The sequence below is a fragment of the Arvicola amphibius genome, chromosome 13, assembly GCF_903992535.2.
Source record: "Arvicola amphibius chromosome 13, mArvAmp1.2, whole genome shotgun sequence".
Lineage (NCBI taxonomy): Eukaryota > Metazoa > Chordata > Mammalia > Rodentia > Cricetidae > Arvicola > Arvicola amphibius.
In genome coordinates, this window is record NC_052059.1 from 16,915,984 (window position 1) to 16,931,308 (window position 15,325).

General features: G+C 37.2%; 1 protein-coding gene across 13 annotated transcripts in view; it reads right to left on the bottom strand.

Annotated features, from left to right (window-relative positions):
- Window positions 1-3,604: 3,604 nt before the first annotated feature.
- Scel (sciellin) overlaps window positions 3,605-15,325 on the bottom strand; it is a 141,403-nt gene continuing 129,682 nt past the window's right edge. For 12 of the 13 annotated variants that reach the window (XM_038310486.1, XM_038310487.1, XM_038310485.1 and 9 more), the window contains 6 exons: window positions 14,804-14,896; window positions 13,752-13,823; window positions 10,791-10,865; window positions 8,020-8,128; window positions 5,742-5,844; window positions 3,605-4,306 (listed from right to left, as the gene is read on the bottom strand). In XM_038310486.1, coding sequence (XP_038166414.1) covers window positions 4,290-4,306; window positions 5,742-5,844; window positions 8,020-8,128; window positions 10,791-10,865; window positions 13,752-13,823; window positions 14,804-14,896 — 469 coding nt within the window. In that variant the 3' untranslated portion in view covers window positions 3,605-4,289. The remainder of the gene's footprint in view (window positions 4,307-5,741; window positions 5,845-8,019; window positions 8,129-10,790; window positions 10,866-13,751; window positions 13,824-14,803; window positions 14,897-15,325) is intronic. The other variant, XM_038310490.1, reaches the window with a different exon arrangement.

Sequence of the window (15,325 nt, forward strand, 5' to 3'; positions counted from 1 at the left end):
TTTTTTAATGCAGCAGGGTTTTTTATTTTAATTTGTTCCAGTTTGTTAATTTTTGTTTTGTAAGTAATGGCTCCTAGTGTTCTAGTTAAAACTTCATCAATCTTAAGAGTACTTGGGTTTTCTCCTACAAATTTTATAGTTTTTAATTTTCACATCTAGGTCTATGAGTCATTCTCTGAATCTTTGTAAAATGTGTGAACACATGTGTCAAAACAAAATTACCACACATTTAGGGATCTTTATTGACATTATTTGTGACTGAGGGCACTGCCAATACCATATCCTATCAAACAGGGCCCAAAAGACTCTGACACTAGAGATTTTTCCATTTCTCTTGGGAAAAAAGGCAAAATTAACAAACTGATTGTCGAGAGAGGTATATCAAGTTCTGAATGTTTCTTCTTAGCAGATATGATTTCATATTGCAACAAGGGAAAAAAAATGTGTCGTTGATAAAATTCCAGCAGGGTGTCTCTCCTTGGTTAGAAAGAATGGTAGTTTTCTGTTTAACATTTTCAGCTGGAAGAACACACGAGATGAGACAGCTCCCGCCTCAAAGGGGGTGAGAGACCCCACACCACATCATTCTTTGTTTCCTTCCCAGGTGGGACCCAGGTCACTTGCCAGTCACCTGACAGCCCCTCACACTTGCTGTGGGCTCCTCTATCTAGTGAGAAATCTCATCCTGGGGCTCAGGACTAATTGTTCTTAGCAGAGAACAGAAAGCCAACCTGGATCCTGTCTGAATATCATTTTATATGGGGACTAAAGGAAACTTCAGAATCTTTTGACCTTCCTGTCTCTTTGCATTTAAATTTCTGTCTCATTATGTTGAAAAGAAGTAAAGTTAGACTAGCGTAGAATGTGATCTGATTATTGCCAAATCCAAGACAGCTCCTCACCGTAGCTGTTTTCCATGCAGGTTCCTGCCTATAATCTAGGTTTTATTTGAAATAACTCCTCCTCCCTTGCCATATTATGTCCCAAACTCTACTATTCACACTGTCAGCATGCTTCCTTTTCTGCATGGATTTATTACTGTGCCCTCTCTCTCTCTCTCTCTCTCTCTCTCTCTCTCTCTCTCTCTCTCTCTCTCTCTCTCTCTCTCTCTCTCTTTCTCTCTCCCCCATCAAACTGCTCCTTGATATCCCTTCCCCCTGTAGTTTCCTTCAAAGCTTCAGTATGTATGTAACAAAATGGATGGATCATATGCACGTAAGGTGAGCAGTAGAAACTGACTTGTAATCTCTGCAATGTTTGAGCTCATGGTACATTAGAGAGCCAATATTCTAAAGGCATCAGGACGGAGAGAAAGTAGCCTATCCGGTTTAAGAAGGATGCTTGTGGGTTCCTCTGGGGACACTGCTGACTACTATGACACAGGCAGAACTCTACAAATCAATTTATTTACCTTGTACCCAGATCATTCCCCTGGCAGCTGACAAGTCGCTCTCATTATTAGCTTGTCATGGTGTAGATAAATCACTTGTTTTGATAGAGCTCTGAATCCAGCTGAACAAGGACATTGTTCTAAACCTTTCCATCTTAGCAAGCAAATCAGCAAGTCACCAGCAGTGGGAGCTGGACCATCTTGTCCCTCAGAATCAGTTAGCTGAGCCACTGCAGTCAAAGAATGCAGGATATGTTCGTTCTTGATTCAGTTCATACTTTTGGCCTTCCTTTAGAAGTACACGCTCCTTTAATAAATTCTGTTTCTGAAATCATGGTATTCCTTTTATGTTGCTTCTATATATTGTTGTGGGTTTGAGGAGAGGACTTTGTCAGTTTGAGGTGTTTGGTGATGGAATGAATGGGTGATGGTAGCGGGAATGAGGCTATAAGTCTGATGCCCAGCACTTCATATAAAATCTAGGCTTGGTGGCTCATGCCTGTAATACCAGTGCTGGGGAAGCAGAGATGGGAACCTCTGAGGGTGGCTAGGTAGCTAAGAAGAATCAGTGAGCTTCGGGTCCAATGAGAGATCATTGCTCAAAAAAAGTGGAAGGAGGTCACTGGAGCCCCACATCCAAAGTCATCCACCTCTGACCTACACACATATGCACACACATATGCAGTTGCACACACCTCACACATGCACACATAAAGGAAGCTGTCTTGACAGAACTATTGCCTCTCTGATGGAGACTTTTTAAGCATTTATATCAGAATTCAGGACCTGGTATTGGTGATTTGCTAATCTTGTCTAGGGATAACATACCAATCATATTATGAATAATGGATGACAGAAAAGGAATCTTCAAATTGTCTAAAGGATCTGTCATTTCAATAGTGAGACAATCCTCAGACATAATGGAGCAGTCTTAATGAATCAGAAACCTTTGTCTCTCTGATATGTGTGTTCTGCTTTTCCAACAGCCTTTGGCTTGGTCTAGTACATTATTGTACAAGAAAGTATCCATAAACCTGCTATAGAAAAGTGAGAAATGTGTTCCCTTCAGATTTTTATGTTTGTAAATGATATTCGGATGATTTTTAATTACTACAGAGGCATTGAGATGTTAATGTACTTTACAAAACAGACGGGGGGCAATTTAATCCTTGCTTTCTGCAGTCAATTTCAACTCTAAGAAAATTATTTCTTTTGATCCACTCTGATAGCATGTAATAAAGGAACAATAAAACATATGGCTCAATTACCACTGCTTCTCATCAAGCATGAATTAATGAATATCAAATTATTATTAATTGTTTTTTCTGGCTCCCTCCCCATAGGACAATTATACATGGCTGATTTTGATAAGCACTTTGCGTTTAACACTTTGTGGACCAGTGTCTAAGAGGAACAAATGCATAAAATTATTACACAGGAGAATAATGATTTGAATTTAACACTGTTTGCAAATCGTGCAGTCATCTTTTAACTACCCTAGCTTGTTTTCTCACAGCTGCTCACCAGTGCCTTAGAATTCCAGGTCCCAGCACAGCCCAGTCCCTCTTCCTTCAAGAAACAGTTGCTATGTGCCTATAAATTACTTAATATGCTTAATTTTTCTAGGTTAGCAATAACAATGGTTTCCTGTATGATCACTGAATTTCCGACTCCAAAACAAAAGAATTCTTTAAAAATAAAAGCTATATTTTAAGCAGTTAAAAATAAGTTAACTCTCATAGTATGAAATATAACTTCTGATCAGTATAACTGAAAAATATCAGTGTTAATGAATGATATCCAAACATTTGGGAAAATCATTTTATTGTCATGAGCCTTCTGTAAACATAAACTGTAACACGAACACGTATAACATGTTTGCAATCCATATCTATATTTCTCAGATTTTGAAATGCATGCAAAAAATTAACAAATTACACATCATATGGTTTTACCTATCACCCGTAAAACTATTAATTTCAGTTTTAAGAATAGTCTATAAAAGATAAGCCTGTGATAGACTGAAGGATGATGTTTAGGTGAAATTATTTGTATATCTCAATAATGTTTACAAATATACCAACATGTTTCTAAGCAGAAAATTCCATTTTTCTTTTTTCTTTTTTTTTTTTTTGGTTTTCGAGACAGGGTTTCTCTGTAGCTTTTTTAGAGCCTGTCCTGGAACTAGCTCTTGTAGACCAGGCTGGCCTCGAACTCACAGAGATCCGCCTGCCTCTGCCTCCCGAGTGCTGGGATTAAAGGCGTGCGCCACCACCGCCCGGCAGAAAATTCCATTTTTATAATCAGATAACTGGAAAGGCAAAATGGGACTTTAGAAATTACTTTGTCTAATGTTTGTGGCGTCAGAGAGAACATCACAGAAGTCTGGGAACTTTGACTTTCAAAGGTTCAAACAACTTGTTACATTGCTCTTCTTGAAAATTTTTCTTGTAAGAAAATTTCTATGTGCATTTTCGTTTGTAGAAAAAGGAAGAAGTATATCTTGCTTCTATCAGCCTATTTGTCAGGGTATCAATAAAGCGCTAATACAAACTATTAGGGGAAGATAGGTGAGAAGATGGGAAACTTGGTTATTGAAAATCATGATGGGCAGCTAAATATGGAGCAGGGTTGGCCTGTGCAGGGTTGACAATGCTCTCTGCCATTGACTTTGGTAGCAAGAGCTATGTGAGTATTTATCACTAGATCTTGCCAAATACCACATGGCTCTTTTCATGTGTCCGATCTTATTCAAAGTAATTAGATTATTTGTGCAATAACAAAATTGTTGATACAAGAGATAATCTTCAATGTAAATCTTTTCTAGATTATATATTCTTAAAATGTATCTTTAAATTCCTCAGTGAAGGCTTTTCATCTTCATTTCCACTTATCAGTGTTACTGAATCCACTTGGCTGAAAATTCAAAAATAAAATTAGATACATAAATCAATACAAAAATAAAACCACTATTAAAACTTGAAAAAAAAACAGTCATTCTCCCAGGGGATCGTACTGGATCAAGCGTTCTATCACTCCTTCTATTCCTGAGCTCTTCTCTCTGGGTTTGTTCAAACATGAAGTGCCACACACCAGGTGTGTAGATTTAAGAAACGAGAGAGAGCCAGAGCTATGAGTAAGATTTCTCTTAAAAAAAAAAAAAAAAAAAAAAAAAAAAAAAAAAAAAAAAAAAAAAACATTGCTATGAAGTGTACATAGGCAGAGAGGAAGACATGCTAACTTCTGAGTCCTTGCTCACCAAACTGCCTACATTATGTCAGGGATTCTCAAGAGACTGAAAAGCTTTGGAGTTGCCCCCTGCACACTAAGAATTAGCATAGAATATTGGACTGATTAGGACTGCACAATTAGAAAGGAAAGTGAGTCTGAGAAACAGAAAGTGGAAGACAGAGTACAAATATAACCAGGCTTATTCCTTTCATTCGTTCTGAAGCTTGATGGGATGGGGGCTCTGGATATTGTTCCAGGTGTTGCCACTCAGTAGCTCATTAAGCTCATGCATTCATCATTAACTTCTGTGCTTTTGATCCCATAGAGGAATCCCAAGGAGTTGGCAGGAGCAGGGGCTCTTTAAACATTGTTACTATGAACACTATAGGCCTTCCCCTCAATAGCATTTTGGTTTTGTTGTTGTTGTTGTTGTTCTACTTACTATTGAATCTAAAAATAAATTGAATGTATTCTCTTGTAACAATCAATTAAATCCTATAGGACATTATTTTTTTCAGACACATTCTGCATGTGTTTTAGATCAGCCCTTAAATTTCTTGTGCTTAGTTAAAAATGCATGCCCATAACATCTTGCTTTCTCCTTACTGATGCTAATTAAGAGTCCAAATTATAATAACATTTGGTCTTGCATTGTTAAAAAAGAACGCAAAGCTTTACATGTTACATTTAACATAGAATTATATAAAATTAACTATTTCAGGCAAAAGTTGCATTAAAAGGCCTTAGTTGTAATTACCAGACTATCTTTAAATGTACTTCAAGTCCAAGCATAAATGGGCATCCACAGAAATGATTCAACTTCAACAGTCATTAAGTCAGCAAAAATCATTTCTGCTTCACAACCTGGAAAATTTCCTAAAATAAACGGCCTCCTTGTTTACACTGTATCCCGACCAATACCAAAAAAAATTAGTATCAATATTGACTGATTTATGTCATTAAACCAAATGCCATCATGGTTTCGCTATCTGCCACTTACTTTTTCAATAGCTATATTTAGTAAAATATTGAAATTTACTGGAATATTTCCTATTCATCAACATGAAATAGTTGCCTGCGTTAGTTAGGAATGATTGCTGCTAGCAGAGTAGACACTTACCCATCACTTTGGAGTAGCAGGGCTCACAATGTATAGTCTGCCTATAAATCCAGATACTGTCACCGGCTTGCAGATTTTCCAAAGGCCGTTTGCATATTTCACACTAAAGAAAACAATATATCAGGGTTATATTGTAGACAGAGAATGTATCCTCAAGGGAGCGGGGATAGAAAAACCCTTCAGTTCTTCTGAGACCAACCTCCTGAGAAAGACCTCACAGACAGCCCCGGAGAGAGGCCACAGGGAAACTCAGTGTGTTTTCTGATCACCACACACCAAACTTCTCAGATAGCATCCTTCCACATGCAGGTACAGTTCAGGGAATCTTTACCCCTGGGGTTTTCTGCACAGCTCACTGAGGAGCAGACAGAATTTTTCACAAATTGGCTATGACAAGGACAGGGTAACCATCAATGTCTCAAACAAAAACGCAGACATGTGTTTATCATTTCCTTCCACTAGGGAGAGCTGTACGATTCGGGCACAAAGTGCTGAACCAAACAAATTGCTGATCACAAGGGATGGGGGTGGGGAAGGTTTGGACTCTATTCTTTTCCAGACCCGTCTGCTGCTGATTGGCCAACTTCCAAATGTGAGTTGCTGGTTGACTTTCAAGATGAATTCACCAGAGCAAATTGCCTTTGATCGGTTTATTAAACATTTAAACTAGTTTAAGTGGTTCTCTGTTACCATGGCTGTAGAACAATTTGTCTTTTTCTATGAGCATGAGGAACATTTTTGTTCTCTCATAGTCTCTAATGCTTAAAATGGAAATGAATCACTTAAAATATAATAAATGAAATTTATTCCTATTTAAATAACCAGGAAAATTTCCTATTTAAAAGATTTTGTGCATACTGATTTAAAATTTTTAAGGTATATGCTTTTATTTAAGGGAATATATCTTGAAACTAAAAAACCTTCATGTTATAATCAAATACTAGTTTTCATTTTCAGATTATATTTTATAATGCTATATTAGGCTGTGATTTATTTTGGTTTTTTTAAATATTTATTTATTGGATGCATATGTGCCATGAGGCTCATGAGGAGAGGTCAGAGGACAACTTGTGGGAAATTATTTTTTCTTTATAGAATGTGGGTTCTAAGAATCAAACTCAGGTCATCAGATTGGCTGCAGTGTAGTATACATGCTAAACTCTCTTGCCAACTTTTTATTCAAATAATGCACCATGTTTCTGATGGCGAGGTAATTGGTGGACAAACAATCAATGGGCAAAGTAGCACCTCTCTTTGGCTAAAGTAAATACTTTTCATCACTAGATGGGTCATCATAGATCCATCACTAGATGGGTCATCATAGATCCATCACTAGATGGGTCATCATAGATCCATCACTAGACGGGTCATCACAGGCCTATCACTAGAAAGGACCCAGACTTAGACAAGTGATTTTTCAATTTGGATTCATATTAGACAAACCTAAAAAGCTTTGAAAGCCACCAGTGTCCAAAAATAATCTCTGAAATCTTAAATTTTAAATCTGGGTATTCTAAGATATTTTCCCCTTCATCAATCCCTATGACTATAACTCTCAACTGGCATTGAGAACCACAGCCTACTCAATGGTCTATTTTACAGGTAAGGAAACCAAAGCTGTTGTCGTTTACATGATTGCCCAAAGTCACATGGACACCATACTGAAGGGCAGAGGCAGACTGAGGTCTTCAGATACCCAGTGCAGTGCCCATGCAAATACACTGAGAGACATGTGAACGGCACAACACCATTGTTGGAGGGGAGAATAACGAGCTGATTTAAACCAAACTTGGATGCATTTGCTATTGAATATTTCTGTTCCTTGTTAAGCTGCAATTAACCACGGTCTCAACAGCAAAACTAAGCTTAAACCACTATGAGGCCTGAGTCCTGAGCTCAGGAGTAGAAAGCTGCTAGGCTTATTCTCAACCATCTGTTCTCCATGGCTGATTTTGTTATATATCTACTGCAATACATTGTTTATTAAAATGTTACAGAAACTTAAGAATGCACAAGTATTCTTCTCTTTCAAAGTCTTAAGTTTCCTGTCTAAGGGATGTGAAAGGAATGAATTCTAAGCCTAAAGCCAAGGTAGTAATTATAGACCTTTTAGGGCGAAACTGTAGAACATGAAGAAATACTTAAGTAGCATACTATTAATGTGGATTAGACAGTGTTTAAAGCTTTAACTTCATTCTAAGCATCTCAATAAATAAATGTATTTTTCTCGTCATCATGCAACCTTACACTTAGTAACGTGAAGAAAGTACGTGTTTACCTTAAAGCAGGTGGAATGGCAGCAGATCTGCAATTCATCTAAAATCATTTTGGTTTCTAGCCCCAAGGGCTTGCGGCAGTAAGTGCACATATCTCTTTCAATGACAGACCTGCAGTGACATAAGAATTAAAAACCATTTAAAATTGCCATCATGTAGGGACAGGCATATTTCCTGTGAAATCACATGGGAACATGTTGATCCTGGTGGAGCTTTAGAAATCCCACTAACATCCAAAAGCATGCTGTTTACTTATCCTCATGATAGGATTAATTCTATAACGATGTCAAGGAAGCAGCACAAGGGAAAAGTCTTGGGTTATTAATTTACTAGCAATCAAGAGTACGTCTGGGCAGGATGGGGATGCTCAGTTTCCCAGTTGAACTGGAACAAAAGCAGTCCTTAAATCTAGAAGAACAGTTTGACTAATTTACATATATGACTTTATGCACTGCATAGGGAAATTTTGCAGCAGATTAATGTAAGATTTTAATTCTGAAAGCATTCAATCGGCACAAAATAGAAACCCATTCAGGAATGTGTTTATGAACTCACAAATGATGACTCTATAGAGTCAGAGTCATCTGAACAGTGCTCTTGGTACCATGGCGAGAAGTAGGATGCAGGGATGTAGATGATGATAGAATTAATGTGTTCTCTAAAGGAAGGTAGGTATGACCCTGCCACCAATTATATGAGAGAAAAGTAGTTTTTCTTACTTATTTTAGAAACAATATTCCACAACAAATGAACTATAGATATGATCAATTCAGTAACAAATCTTAAATCAGGCCAGAACCTTAACTAGAGGCCCCTTTCCTTTGGAAAGGTCTTAAAATTGTCTTAAACAGCACCTGGTAGTGTTTACAGCTTGAGGCATTATTAGCAAGTAGGTCCAAAGCTTCGAGGGGGGGGGGAGGTAAATGGGAGGTGGGGAGGAGGTGGAAATTTTTAATAATAAATAAATAAATGGCATTACACATAGAAAAAAAGAGTACCACACATGATGAGACAATGAAATAAAATAGCCGATACTTGCATATTGCCCACATAAAATAATTTTGTCATGATCTGCATCCCTGTATCCTAACTCTTATTATGCCACCAAGAGACCTATTCTGATGACTCTGACTATACATGGATGTAAACCATGTACAGCACAATACTCATATAGCGTATGATGATTATATACGATATATAGTATATGGTGTATTATATACTGCATATTTGTGTCCAGTGCATATTCCCACAAGCTTTACTTGGCAAACTCAGTTCATTCTGAGAAGAGTCAGGATGGTTATCATCTGTGACACTCTAAAGAAATGAAAGCAGAGACACAGGACGGCCAGGGAATGGTGGCTCTCGTGCAGCCAGTGAGGAGATCTGGACGGAAGTACCATGACCCAGAGAGATTTTAGCCTGCCTGTGAGGCCTTCTAACCTCCGGAGTTGAAGTGATGTCATGTCCAGATGCCCAAGAGAGTGAGCAGAGAAAAGGGGAATTGAGGGGAAGAGAGTGTGAGCAGAAAGGCAATGAGTAGTTAAACCTCATCTGGTCTTATACGTCCAGTCATTCTAATTGCATCATCCCAATCACTAGATACAGATAGAGAGATGTAAAAAGATTTACATATATGTAAAGTACACAATGATCCATATGTATGTGCAAATTACATGGTGGTTTATTTGTAAATGTTTGCAACTTTTAATTTATTCTACAATTACTTGCATACACATGCCTGACAAATATTTCCCTATGGATTGTTCATATGTTCACACATGTATGTATACAATAAAGCTTCCCATTCAAGACTAAAAGCACATCAAAAGAAGAAAATTATGCCTCCACATTATCATCTCATTCTGCCAGCACTGATAAAGATCCAGAAATACAAAGAAAGAAGAAATCGCCTCTTCAGATGAGACACTCTTTGCACTGGGGAGGCCGTGGACGTGGAATGCCATCAGAGAAATGACGGCTCCATTTATTTCCCATAGCAAGTGGAATATCAGTTCATGTTTTCAAGAATCACCTACTGTGTGCTTGCTAGGTACTAAGCACTGCATTAAAAGCCAAATCTACACCTAAAAATAAGCTATGTCCTTACTCCAGACAGTCATGTTTCCAGCCCCTGCTAGTTCTTGTGTAACAGCCTGTTTCTAGAAGCTGTGTTGAAATACTAGTGATTTTCACTTATATCCCTGGAGATCTGCAAGCTACTCTCCCCTGAGAATCACCTAGAGGCCCCATGGAATGTGAAATAGTAAGGAGGGTCACCAGAAAAAAAAAGCCTGGAATGGGACCAGTTATCCATCCAGCATTAACTGTATACTCATCCTAACCCTTCTAGGAACTGAGTTGAATTCATGTGTGGAACCAGGAGATCCATGCAGCTACCTTTGGAAAACCACAGAAGGAAGGATTGAGGGCAGTCTAGCGAAGCAATAAAGCCTAGGTGTTGATACTACTGCAGGCAGGGAACTCGGGAATCACCAGCAGGAGAAGGTCTGGCCAGAGAAGAAGTTTGGAAGACATGAAAAGGTCTTCTAGAATAAGGTACATGAAAGCCAGCAGCTAGGAAGCAGGTTCCTGCACGCAGAATGATACTGTAGCCTCTTCATGCATATTCCTAACCACTTCCTACCTGTCTCCAGAAAAATGGGCAAAGAGAAATACACATATTGTATATGCACATGAAAGTGTGCATATGTTTGAATGCATGTATGTGCATTTATACACTTTATGTTTGAAATGAAAATGTAAGCATACTTACCTATCTGAAGTTGAATAAACAGTTTGTATATATTTTCCTGAGATATTTTCCTGATATCCATCCTTTGGTGATCTACTAAAAACAAACATATAGGGACATGTGAGAATCAGGACATTTTCCCTAGCGTTGCCCCCACATAGGTAAGAACACATGTCTCCCTTCACACGTTATTATTACTATTATTATTATATTTGTAGTATTCTGAACCCAGATAATGTCCTTCCAGTTTCATTTTTTAATTTGTAGAAGTAATGGTGCAAAAGCCCCAGCGAGTCAACACATCACCAAACAAAGAAATTAACAAATGAAACAAAAAACAAAAACCAGAACAGGCCAAGGCAGTCTAAATCTAATTATAAGCAATAAAGACATCATAGTTTTCATAGAACATATATTTGTATCCCATTTATTTATTAAAATAAAGCTCACTAGCCTAGAGGCACAGGCTTGTAACCCCATCTGCTGTGGAAGACGAGGAAGGAAGACCACAAGTTCAAGACCTGCCTAGACTATAGAGTGTACTCAAGGTCAGCCTTGGCAAACTAGCAAGATCCTGCCTCAAAACAAATTAAATAGGGACTGAGAGGCAGTTTAAAATTAAATAGGGAGCTGGAGAGACAGTTTAGGGGTTAAGAAAAATTTCTTGGTATGTGTAAAGCCCTACACTCAATTCTCAGCACTGTGGAAATTAACCAATTAAATAATTTATCTAAGTAAAATAGTATAAATTAAAATACCAACACACACACACACACATGCACACACACACACAGCATCTTTGCCAAGGATATTGGGTTTGTAAATAACAAATAATAACTCAATCTTGAACCTAACTCCAGAGATGTCACAATGTGTGCCATCTGGTGGAGCAGACTTAAGAAAGCGGGAGTTAGTATTCGTAAGCCATCACGGTCACGTTAGGGTAACAAACAAACAGTAGCAAGTCCATCCTTTCAGATTATTCTACCCTACATGTTCCTGGTCTGTCTGTCATGACACAATATTATCTTTTATAGCTACAGTTCTCAAATCTGCATTTCCATTAAAAGCATGTTGAATTTGTTAAAACATAGATAGCTGAGACCCCAATGGCAGAGTTTCTGATTCTTCAGGTCTGAGATGGGGCCAAGTAATTTTTCTTTGCTTGCAACAAGTCTGAAGTGATACTGTTGAATCCAGCCCAGAAACTGCATTTGAGAATTGCTGTCTGTACACACACACACACAGATATTCCAATAACATATGCACAGAAGTTTACAAAAGCGAACCATAGCCAACAGGGCTAAATTATTCAAATGTGGTTTAGTTTCTATACTTGTACAAATCAAGTCAATATTTTCAATCAACTATTCAATAAGTAAAAAAAAAATATGGAGAATAGTATTTAGTAGACTATTCCTAATTCTAGAGATTTACTGTTTCTTAAAAATAGATACCACAGTTGTTGGCCTTAGTTTCAGTGAGACACTTCTTTAGAAATCAAAATGCATTAATGTGCTACTCCCTAGGGTTACCAATGCGTGGAAACAGTGCCATGTAAGTGTAGCATAAATGCCTATTCCTTTTACCCTACTTGCCAATATTTTGTGTCTTGTCTTTACTATATATCATCCTCATGCTATCTATCTACCTATCTATCTATCATCTATCTATCTATCATCTATCTATCTATCTATCTATCATCTATCTATCTATCACACACACACATATATGTATATATATGTATATATATATATATATGCCTATTTCTTTCAGGTTCTACCTATTACTTTAATTTTTTCCTTACATTTTTTATCATTTAATTTAATTAAAAGTTAGTAGGAATTACTGTCATGAAGTCACAATAGAGCAAGATTTGAATTCAGAATTTAATTATTTTGGAAACTGTGTGTGTAAATTACACATGGGTTTGACCCAGAGAGGCACTGTGTTGACCCTGGGAGTTCCTACACACACGGAGATTACCCGGAACTGTTGTCTTGGGCTTCTTTGAAGTAAATTTACACATATCACATATGTCACTCTCCATTTGTGTGCTTTGCCATAATATTACCCTATAATTAGGCTAATTCTCATTTTTAATACTCCTTGAAAATTAAATGTGTGTGAATCCATGACCCCTGTTGACACCTTTGTCAACATCCATCACCCCAAGCAGACAGTTTTATAGGACCTGGATTTCTGCAATTTAACTCATGATAAGTTGACCTAAAGATGTATCTTCTTTTCTAGATTAGATTGGGTATAAATATTAGATAGAGTCTTTGAATTAAGGTGATTCAAATTAAAAGGTTTTTATAACCAAATGGTAATATACATTTATGTAATAACATTTGATTACCAATCCTATTATTTCCTTATTAGTTATTTGTATTATGGGATAATGCTCTTATACACTGTAAACATTTGTCACTTGTATTGGTTTAATAAAACGCTGATTGGTCAGTAGCCAGTCATGAAGTATAGGTGAACAGACTATGAGAATTCTGGGAAGAGGAAAAGCAAAGAGCCAGTCATCAGCCGGACTTAGAGGAAGCAAGATGAGAATGCTGCACTGAGAAGGGGTACCAGGCCATGTGACTAAACATAGACAAGAATTATGGGTTAATTTAAATTGCAAGAGGTAGTTAGTAATAAGCCTAAAGTAGTAGGCCAGATGGTTTATAATTAATATAAGCCTCGGTGAGTTTCTTTGGGACTGAATAACTGCAGGACTGGGTGGGACAGAAGTTTCCATTCACATATTTGAAATACCTTTGAGTATATACAATGACTAGAAGTTATTTATCAACTGTTTAATATTGGCAACAATATAAATATTGTATGCGTAGAACCTAACAATATTCTTAAACTGTCTTCTCTATGAAAACTCACACCCTGAAATGGTAGCACCTCTTACATGGCATGTATCATTACACAGCTATAAGAAGAAGTGAAATGTCTGAAGCACTTTTCCATTACCTATGCTCCACATATGTCCTTGTGTAGACAACCGTGTCCTTAGGGCCAATATTCCTGGTGCCAACATTGGAGCTACAATGAAACCATTTAGTTTTATGTTAAAATATCACTTGTGAGGAAGATAAAAACAAAACCATTTTCCAATTCAATGCAAAAAATAATATTATATATATATATATATATATATATATATATATATATATATATATATATATATTCCTTCTAAGGTGTGTGTATGTGTGTGTGTATATGTATACACACCTTGGAAGGAATATAAACCAAATGTTCAAATGAAAATGTTCAAGTGTTATTAATCAACTCCTGAAGAATTTTGCCACCTCTCCCATTCTTAACATCCACCGTCTTGTTATACTTTGTTATTATTATTGTGAAAACTAATGATTCAGTAAATTTGCCTTAGAGCATGAAGATCATTTTATCTTTCTGTGCACTATACTTTAGTGTCTGTTTCCCTGATGCACCATTCATTTCTAAGCCGTAAATTTCTCCCATAAACCTTAAGTTAAAAGTGGACTTTAATTGACTGTTCAAACCTCAGATTTAGTAATATAGTCTGACAGATCTCATTCAAGAATGTGAGTACCCATGTTGGAGAGATGGCTCTGTAGGCAACAGCATTTGTTACATGAAACCCGGGTTTGGTTCCCAGCACCCACAATGGGCAGCTTCCAATCACCTGTAATTCCAGTTCCAGGAATCTGGAACTCTGTGAGGACCAGCACATGTGTGGTTCACATACATAGACTCATGTATGCACATATACACATTAAATAAAATCAATAAATCTCTAAAATAATGCTAATATTGATGTCATCATCATGTTTTATATAATTGTAGACTTTAAAGCAACCATCACATTTTACATTCTTCTATGAGCATCCTAGCAATGATTGACCTGCTGACTCAACAATTTCATGTAAGGGTGTATTTGCATACAAAAAGTTCCAAGCTTTAAAAATAATGGCTAGCTTGCATGTAAACAAATAAACACAAGGATAGTCCTATCATTGGTTTGTCATTGTTTTCAGTACCTGAGGCTGTTTCTGGCTTCATAAGAATAGACAGAGGTTCTTGTGGACTCCTTGAGAAGATTTTTGGTGAATCCATTGACTTGGCCATCAAGCCTGCAAGAAGAAACATATGTGTTTGTCATTCAAAATCAAGGTCAAGCATAAGTAGTCACCATCTCTTTACATCCACCTGGTTTCTGCACAGAGCCATATAGTAAAATACAGACCACTTTACTGGTTCCCCTGGCTCCACAGAAATCGCTGTCTTGCCTTTCATAACAATGCACAAACAAAGGCCATGTTATCTAATGCTACAAAGGAATGTATTTTCACCAAGGATAAAATGCACTGAAAATTGGTTCCTCGATCATTTTCATAATAGCAGAGCCCTTCAGATAGCTTCCTTTGTATCACATATCCAAGAATTCATCAACTTAATGAACAATCTGGGAGTTGCTTTGAGACACGTGAGTTCCCATTTTGCTGTTAATGAAAGGTAATACTTTGAAGACTACAGAAGTCTGACCTAGTTTTCTGCTGATC